The sequence below is a fragment of the Anoplopoma fimbria genome, chromosome 13 (genome assembly GCF_027596085.1).
Source record: "Anoplopoma fimbria isolate UVic2021 breed Golden Eagle Sablefish chromosome 13, Afim_UVic_2022, whole genome shotgun sequence".
Lineage (NCBI taxonomy): Eukaryota > Metazoa > Chordata > Actinopteri > Perciformes > Anoplopomatidae > Anoplopoma > Anoplopoma fimbria.
In genome coordinates this window covers 29,229,126-29,239,125 of record NC_072461.1, presented here as the reverse complement: position 1 = coordinate 29,239,125, position 10,000 = coordinate 29,229,126, and the positions used below count along the sequence as shown (strand labels likewise).

Genomic DNA, 10,000 nt, shown 5'->3' with positions numbered 1-10,000 from the left:
AATAGTACAGGCAATAATAATAGTAATGTGACTAATAATGATAGTGGTAGTAGCAGTGGGTGTCAGCAGGGCCTCAGCAGGAGGCACGATGACAGTCCAAATATAACCCCGATTCCTGGGAACCTGCGAGGCGAGAAAGCACAAGAACTCCGGGGAAGAGAGGGAGAGGAGCTCAGTGTATCCTAGGTAGTCCCCCGGCTGTCTAGGCATATAGCAGCATATCTAGGGGCTGGACCAAGGCGAACCAGAACCAGTCCTAACTATAGACCTGAACCAGTCCTAACTATAAACCTGAACCAGTCCTAACTATAAACCTGAACCAGTCCTAACTATAAACCTGAACCAGTCCTAACTATAAACCTGAACCAGTCCTAACTATAAACCTGAACCAGCCCTAACTATAAACCTGAACCAGTCCTAACTATAAACCTGAACCAGTCCTAACTATAAACCTGAACCAGTCCTAACTATAAACCTGAACCAGCCCTAACTATAGACCTGAACCAGCACTAACTATAAACCTGAACCAGCTCTAACTATAAACCTGAACCAGTCCTAACTATAAACCTGAACCAGCCCTAACTATAAACCTGAACCAGTCCTAACTATAAACCTGAACCAGTCCTAACTATAAACCTGAACCAGCCCTAACTATAGACCTGAACCAGCACTAACTATAAACCTGAACCAGCTCTAACTATAAACCTGAACCAGTCCTAACTATAAACCTGAACCAGCCCTAACTATAGACCTGAACCAGCACTAACTATAAACCTGAACCAGTCCTAACTATAAACCTGAACCAGCTCTAACTATAAACCTGAACCAGCTCTAACTATAAACCTGAACCAGCTCTAACTATAAACCTGAACCAGTCCTAATTATAAACCTGAACCAGTCCTAACTATAAGCGCTATCAAAAAGAAAGCCTGCTCTTAGTGGTGAGTGTGTCGGCCCCCCGGACTGAAACTGGAACCTGGTTCCACAGAAGAGGAGCCTGATAACTGAAGGCTCTGGCTCCCATCCTACTTTTATATACTCTAGGAACCACAAGTAACCCTGCATTGATGGAGCGCAGCTCTCTAGTTGGGTAATATGGAATTATAACAACAATAACGATAACAACAACAACAATGATAACAACAATAATAACAATAATAACAACAACAATAACAACAATAGTAATAATAATAATAATAACAAAACAACAACAATAACAGCAATAATAACAATAATAACAATAACAACAACAATAATAGCAATAACAACAATAATATCAATAACAATAATAGCAGTAACAATAACAACAACAACAATAACAACAATAACAATGTTCATGTTTCAGGAACGTGTACAAAGACTCCCGTCAGCTGGAGCTGGCCAGTGAGTCTCAGGAGGAGGTGGACAGCTGGAAGGCTTCTTTCCTACGAGCTGGAGTGTACCCTGAACGCAGCGTGGTACGACTCACTACCACATCATTACTACAGTAGTACTACATAATTACTTTAGTAGTACTACATCTTTACTTCAGTAATACCACATCATTACTTCAGTAGTACTACATCATTACTACAGTAGTACTACATCATTACTACAGTAGTACTACATCATTACTTCAGTAGTACTACATCATTACTACAGTAGTACTACATCATTACTTCAGTAGTACTACATCATTACTACAGTAATACTACATCATTACTACAGTAGTACTACATCATTACTTCAGTAATACCACATCATTACTACAGTAGTACTACATCATTACTACAGTAGTACTACATCATTACTTCAGTAATACCACATCATTACTACAGTAGTACTACATCATTACTTCAGTAGTACTACATCATTACTACGGTAGTACTACATCATTACTACAGTAGTACTACATCATTACTACGGTAGTACTACATCATTACTTCAGTAGTACTACATCATTACTTCAGTAGTACTACATCATTACTACAGTAATACTACATCATTACTGCAGTAGTACTACATCATTACTACAGTAGTACTACATCATTACTACAGTAGTACTACATCATTACTTCAGTAGTACTACATCATTACTACAGTAATACTACATCATTACTACAGTAGTACTACATCATTACTACAGTAGTACTACATCATTACTACAGTAGTACTACATCATTACTGCAGTAGTACTACATCATTACTACAGTAGTACTACATCATTACTGCAGTAGTACTACATCATTACTACAGTAGTACTACATTATTACTGCAGTAGTACTACATTATTACTGCAGTAGTACTACATATTTACTACAGTAATACCACATCATTACTACAGTAGTACTACATCATTACTGCAGTAGTACTACATTATTACTGCAGTAGTACTACATCATTACTGCAGTAGTACTACATCATTACTACAGTAGTACTACATCATTACTGCAGTAGTACTACATCATTACTGCAGTAGTACTACATCATTACTGCAGTAGTACTACATCATTACTACAGTAGTACTACATCATTACTACAGTAGTACTACATCATTACTGCAGTAGTACTACATCATTACTGCAGTAGTACTACATCATTACTACAGTAATACCACATCATTACTACAGTAGTACTACATCATTACTACAGTAGTACTACATCATTACTGCAGTAGTACTACATCATTACTAGTAGTACATCATTACTACAGTAGTACTACATCATTACTACAGTAGTACTACATCATTACTGCAGTAGTACTACATCATTACTGCAGTAGTACTACATCATTACTACAGTAATACCACATCATTACTACAGTAGTACTACATCATTACTACAGTAGTACTACATCATTACTGCAGTAGTACTACATCATTACTACAGTAATACCACATCATTACTACAGTAGTACTACATCATTACTACAGTAGTACTACATCATTACTACAGTAGTACTACATCATTACTGCAGTAGTACTACATTATTACTGCAGTAGTACTACATTATTACTGCAGTAGTACTACATTATTACTGCAGTAGTACTACATCATTACTACAGTAGTACTACATCATTACTGCAGTAGTACTACATTATTACTGCAGTAGTACTACATTATTACTGCAGTAGTACTACATTATTACTGCAGTAGTACTACATCATTACTACAGTAGTACTACATTATTACTGCAGTAGTACTACATTATTACTGCAGTAGTACATCATGCCTTGTTAACATTGTTATTGCTTTTATTGTTTCTATTTTGCCTTTGAATACCTTTTCTGAATACCTCTTTACAAATAAGATGATTATTATTATTATTATCATTATTATCATTATTATTATTATCATTATTATTATTATTATCATTATTATTATTATCATTATCATTATTATTGTTATTATTATTATTATTATTATTATCATTATTATCATTATTATCATTATTATTATTATTATTATTATCATTATTATCATTATTATTATCATTATTATTATCATTATTATTATTATTGTTATTATTATTCGTATTATTGTTATCATCATTATTATTGTTTATTATTGTTATTATTATTATTGTTGTTATTATTGTTATTGTATTACTGTTATTATTGTTATTGTTGTTATTATTGTGTTATTATTGTTGTTATTATTGTTGTTGTTATTATTATGATGATATCTATATTTAACTCTTTTCTTCTTCTTCTGCAGGACAAAGACAAGGTGAGTTCCTTTCTCCTTACTGACAAGTGTTCCTGTTATTTTGTCCACTCATTGATATCAATGTGTGTGTGTGTGTGTGTGTGTGTGTGTGTGTGTGTGTGTGTGTGTGTGTGTGTGTCTGTGTGTGTGTGTCTGTGTGTGTGTGTGTGTGTGTGTGTGTGTGTGTGTGTGTGTGTGTGTGTGTGTGTGTGTGTGTGTGTCTGTGTGTCTGTGTGTGTGTGTGTGTGTGTGTGTGTGTGTGTGTGTGTGTGTGTGTGTGTGTGTGTGTGTGTGTGTGTGTGTGTGTGTGTGTGTGTGTGTGTGTGTGTGTGTGTGTGTGTGTGTCTCCTCAGGGGGAGGGGGAGGAGTCCCGGTCTGACGGTCAGATCCACAGTCTGGACCCTCAGCTGGAGCGACAGGTGGAGATCGTGAGGAACCTGGTGGACTCGTACCTGTCCATCATCCACCGCACCGTCAGAGACCTGATCCCCAAGACCATCATGCACCTGATGGTCAACAATGTACGCACACACACACACACACACACACACACACAGCAAGTGATGTAACGAGTCACCTGACCTCCTCTCTGCTCCTCAGACGAAGGAGTTCATCCACTCTGACCTTCTGGCTCAGCTTTACTCCTGTGGAGACCAGAACACCCTGATGGAGGAGTCCCAGGAACAGGTGAGAGACAGACAGACAGACAGACAGGCAGGCAGACAGACAGGCAGACAGACAGACAGACAGACAGACAGACAGACAGGCAGGCAGGCAGACAGACAGACAGACAGACAGACAGACAGGCAGGCAGACAGACAGACAGACAGACAGACAGACAGACAGACAGACAGACAGACAGACAGACAGACAGACAGACAGACAGACAGACAGACAGACAGACAGGGATGTATTGTACTGTCTTATTAAATAATGTGCTGAAGGAAAAAAGTCCATGAACCTTTAATCTATAACTGTCTCCCTGCCTGTCTCCCTGTCTCTCCTGTCTCTCCCTGTCTGTCTCCCCCTGTCTCCCTGTCTGTCTCCCTGCCTGTCTCCCTGTCTCTCTGTCCCTGTCTCCCTGTCTGTCCCTGTCTGTCTGTCTGTCTCCCTGCCTGTCTCCCTGTCTGTCTCCCCCTCCCCAGGCTCAGCACCGTGATGAGATGCTGAAGATGTACCACGCTCTGCGTGAGGGACTGAACATCATCGGTGACATCAGCACCTCCACCTTCACCACCACCAATCCTCCGCCTGTCGATGACTCCTGGCTGCAGGTGACGGGGATGCCGTCGGGACACAGGTAACCTAGCAACGGGTCAGCTGAGACACGGACGCCGCTCACATGTCCCCCATTCCTGAGTCTCTCTGCCGGTCCCTGCAGGTCTCCCATGTCCAGTCCGACCCCCAGCGGCGGGCCCCCCCGGACCTCCTCGTCCAGGTGGGCGTTCGGCCCCCGGCCCTCCGTCCCGTCCCGCGGTGTCACCGGACCCCGGACCCCCTCCATCCCTTCCCGACCCAACAGAGCGCCCCCCTGGAGTCCCCAGGTACCAGCACACGCACAGTCTGAGGTCAAAGGTCAAACTGACTATGGAGTGATGTGTTCAAAGACTGTCAGGAAAGAAAAGTTTACTGTGTTTCAGCAGCTGATCAAACTTCACCTGGTTGATAAGTTAATGTTTAATCATATTATTAATATTACTATTATTATTACTATTATTATTACTATTATTATTAATATTATTAATATTACTAATATTGTTATTATTTATTATTTATATTATTATTAAAAATATTTGTATTATTTTGTATATTATTACCCTATTGAGTAGAAATCCAGCTGTTTCAGACAGAATTTGTTAAAATACAGATCCACGTTACCCGTAAATATGATGCAGCAGAATGAGAGATTAGTGGACAGACATGGAGGTGGTGGAGAAGATGAAGAGAACAGAATAAACAATTCAGACAACAGAAAAACTATTTAACACAAATGACACACAGTACTTAAACTAATACTGCAGTTAGTACGTAGTTGAGTACATGTGAGAGTACACCATAATATTATATAATACATGTAATAATATGTTATATGTACATTATAAATAAAGTATAATATAAGTAGTAGTAAAACGTACAGTATACTTTATATATATAGTGTAATATGCTATAATATACGTGTCATGTTAGTGTAGAAGTATGACATAAATATGACAGATATTATGTGTATGACTGCTGGATAATTAACGGAGCTAACGTTAGCATGCTAACTCTGTTCATAGCTGATTGCTTCTGATTGGACAGCGCTACAGAGGTTTCCTAGCAACAGAGTTACACATTAACTGTTTGATCAAGGCTTGAAACTGTAATTCCCCACACTGTAATGGGACCTGAATGCAGCATGACTATGGTCCCAGATGTTTCCAGGTGTTCAGATCTTCACTGTGTCCACTGTGGTTCTTTATTCAGCTCTCATCCAATCAACTTCACTTCCTGTTGAAGACTTTCAAAATAAAGTTAATGTTGTGATTGTGGAGCTTCTTTAAATAAACGTGAACCTGTAACTGGACACAGAGGAGACCTGAGGACCAACGTCTCCTTCTTCTTCTTCTTCTCCTTCTTCTTCTTCTCCTTCTCCTTCTTCTTCTTCTTCTTCTTCTTCTTCTTCTTCTTCTTCTTCTTCTTCTTCTTCTTCTTCTTCTTCTTCTTCTCCTTCTTCTCCGTCTTCTTCTTCTTCTTCGTTGGAGCTTTAGAACAAAACCAGTGATCCACAAACGACCTGCACAGACATGACTCCTCCTCCTCCTCCTCCTCCTCCTCCTCCTCCATCTCTCCTCCATCACTCCTCCATCTCTCCTCTATCTTTCATCCATCACTCCTCCATCACTCCTCCATCTCTCCTCCATCTCTCCTCCATCTCTCCTCCATCACTCCTCAGGGGAAAGGGTTAGCCTAGCTTAGCACAGAGACTGGAAACAAGGGGAAAGGGTTCCAGTCTTTGTGCTAAGCTAGGCTAACCCTTTCTGCTGGACTTACAGAGACAAAACTGAAATGTATAATTCAATAGGTCTGTCACCTCCCAAACATCCACCTGGAGCCATGTCTGTCTACCTGTCTGTCTCTCTGTCTGTCTACCTGTCTGTCTGTCTGTCTACCTACCTGTCTGTCTCTCTGTCTGTCTGTCTACCTACCTGTCTGTCTGTCTCTGTCTGTCTACCTACCTGTCTGTCTCTCTGTCTGTCTACCTGTCTGTCTCTCTGTCTGTCTACCTGTCTGTCTGTCTGTCTACCTACCTGTCTGTCTCTCTGTCTGTCTGTCTACCTACCTGTCTGTCTGTCTCTGTCTGTCTACCTACCTGTCTGTCTCTCTGTCTGTCTACCTACCTGTCTGTCTCTCTGTCTGTCTACCTACCTGTCTGTCTCTCTGTCTGTCTACCTACCTGTCTGTCTCTCTGTCTGTCTACCTACCTACCTGTCTGTCTGTCTCTCTCTGTCTGTCTCTCTGTCTGTCTACCTACCTGTCTGTCTCTCTGTCTGTCTACCTACCTACCTACCTGTCTGTCTGTCTCTCTCTGTCTGTCTCTCTGTCTGTCTACCTGTCTGTCTGTCTCTCTCTGTCTGTCTACCTACCTACCTGTCTGTCTCTCTGTCTGTCTACCTGTCTGTCTCTCTAACTGCCTGTCTGTCTGCATGTCTCTCTCTGTTTGTGTGATCCTGTTCTTCAGTACCTTATGAGTCTAAACAGGTAGCGTCAGAGCAGGTAGCCCCGCCCCTGGCCCCGCCCCTCATATTGACCATATATGGTTATTTTTCAGAATCTCTATCAGTGACCAGTGAGGAGTTCACCAATGGTACGTCAGCTGTCTGTCATCACCTCTGTGTGTCTCATTGTCCAATCAGATCACTGTCCTCGCCATGTGACCCCCAGCATCATAAAGAATCATCACTAGTGATGAAGAGATAACGTTAGCCGTATGATTGACAGCTCCATCAACCTGTCTCTCTGTCTGCCTGTCTGCCTGCCTGTCTGTCTGCCTGTCTGTCTGTCTGCCTGTCTGTCTGTCTGTCTGTCTGTCTGTCTGTCTGTCTGTCTGTCTGCCGGTCTGCCTGTCTGTCTGTCTGTCTGTCTGCCTGTCTGCCTGTCTGCCTGCCTGTCTGTCTGTCTGTCTGTCTGTCTGTCTGTCTGTCTGTCTGCCTGTCTGCCTAGGGCTCCTGCATCTCCATGTCCCTCCTCAGCTCCTCCCTCTGAAATACACAGTATGAACACTAATGAAACTGGTTTCCACTAGGTTCACTTCATTTCTACTGGTTTCAGCCTGGTCCAACTGGTCCCTCCTGGTTTCATCGAGGTACAGCGTGTTCCTAGTGGTTTCAGCTAGAGAAACTAAGTACTTCTACTCAGTAGACGTAGTTCTATTCAGGTTTCATGTACTTTACTACCTTGCTGTATGAGACTGACCTCCTAACTGGTTCCACTGGTCCTCTCTGATTCCAACTGGTTCCACTGGTCCTCTCTGATTCCAACTGGTTCCACTGGTCCTCTCTGATTCCAACTGGTTTTCACTGGTTCTCTTTGATTCCCACTGGTTTTCACTGTTTCTCTCTGGATCTCTCTGGTTCTCACTGGTTCTTACTGGTTCTTACTGGTTCTTATTGGTTCTTACTGGTTCTAACTTGTTCTCTCTGGTCTTCTCTGTTTTTCTCTGGTTCTCAACTGTTCTCGCTGGTTCTCACTGGTTCTCACTGGTTCTCACTGGTTCTCACTTGTTCTCTTGCTCTCTCTGGTTATCTCTGGTTCTATCTGGATCTCTCTGGATCTCACTGGTTCTAGCTGGTTCTCTCTGGTTTCTCTCTGGTTTCTCTCTGGTTCTATCTGTATCTCTGGTTCTCACTGGATCTCTCTGTTTCTCACTGGTTCTCTCTGATTCTATCTGGTTCTCACTGGTTCTCTCTTATTTCTCACTGGATCTCACTGGTTCTAGCTGGTTTTCTCTGGTTCTCCCTGTATCTCTCTGGTTGTCTCTGGTTCTCACTGGATCTCACTGATACCAACAATATTCATTTATTGACCGTTGACCCTTTAACCCTCCTTCCTGATTATTGTTCTGTTGATTCACTCTTGTTCTCCCCTTTTCTTTTCTCTTCTTTCATGTTCTCCTCTCCTCCCAGTCGTCCCAGTAAAGGTAGCCCCGCCCACGGAGAGAGCCCCCAGTCTTCTATGGAGGGTTAACCTGAACCCAGTGTGTGTTTGTGTCTCTACTGAACTGTTCTACTGGTCTCTGTTGATGCTGTGTTACTGTGAACCTTACTAGTAATAATAATAATGATAATGATTATCAGCACATTATGACTATATAGCAAATGATCAGCAATATTGAGTGTATTGATATGTGTGCAGCTGTCTGTCTGCTGTCAGGAGAGTGAGACAGGTCAGCTGTCTGTCTGTCATCGCTTGATGAAGAGATGATTGAGAAGTGAAGAGTCTCACTCCTTAGCTACCCTGTTAGCTAGCATCCACTCCTGGAGTAAAACTATTTATTAAAGTTTATATTTTTTCAGTTAATCTTTTGTTTCTCTTGTTTTAAGCTGATGACATGTTCTTTCTTTATTTATGCTGAAATGTTGCATTCTGGGAACTTTTCTTTACCGTGTAAAGTTTACATATTACTTTAACTTATTTTATTTATTTTATTTGTTATGTTATTATGTAATATGTATTACTCTATTAATATATTTATTTATTCCAGTATATGTTAACGTGGCATTATTGATCGTAGCTGTCACCTTGACAACGGGAACATTTTCCACCTTTCATGTGGCTGTCCGATCAGTGCTGATGGTAAATGTAGTCCAGAAATAAATTCCCCATGCAGCTGTATTGACCCAGAAAGCTGCCGAGCCAGATTGTGTCTACATGTACCAGAATGCATTGCACATGAGCCGCGATCGCTACATCTAAAAACAAACAGAATGAACACAAACATCATTGAAGGAAATAAAACCAAGCTCTCTATTCGTACTGAGACTCTTAACTGCCTGGTTCTATCTGGTTCTAGCTGGTTCTACCTGGTTCTACCTGGTTCCAACTGGTTCCAACTGGTTCTAGCTGGTTTTAGCTGGTTCTAGTTGGTTCCAACTGGTTCCAACTGGTTCCAACTGGTTCTAGCTGGTTTTAGCTGGTTCTAGTTGGTTCCTACTGGTTCCAACTGGTTTTAGCTGGTTCTAGCTGGTTCTTATTGGTTCTGGTTGGTTTTAATGGTTCTCACTGTGAAGTAGCTCAAGTTGGTTCCAGCTAGTTTAACTAGTTCCAGTTGTTT

At 41.4% G+C, this 10,000-nt stretch overlaps 1 protein-coding gene across 1 annotated transcript in view; it reads left to right on the top strand.

The window, feature by feature from the left end:
• The window catches only part of LOC129101448 (dynamin-1-like), a 25,396-nt gene extending 16,483 nt beyond the window's left edge, over positions 1 to 8,913 (top strand). The window contains 8 exon segments of the mRNA XM_054611279.1: positions 1,346 to 1,457; positions 3,697 to 3,708; positions 4,041 to 4,208; positions 4,288 to 4,374; positions 4,833 to 4,987; positions 5,069 to 5,095; positions 5,097 to 5,231; positions 8,853 to 8,913. Of these exon segments, the coding sequence (XP_054467254.1) occupies positions 1,346 to 1,457; positions 3,697 to 3,708; positions 4,041 to 4,208; positions 4,288 to 4,374; positions 4,833 to 4,987; positions 5,069 to 5,095; positions 5,097 to 5,231; positions 8,853 to 8,913 (757 nt within the window).
• The last annotated feature ends 1,087 nt before the right edge of the window (positions 8,914 to 10,000 follow it).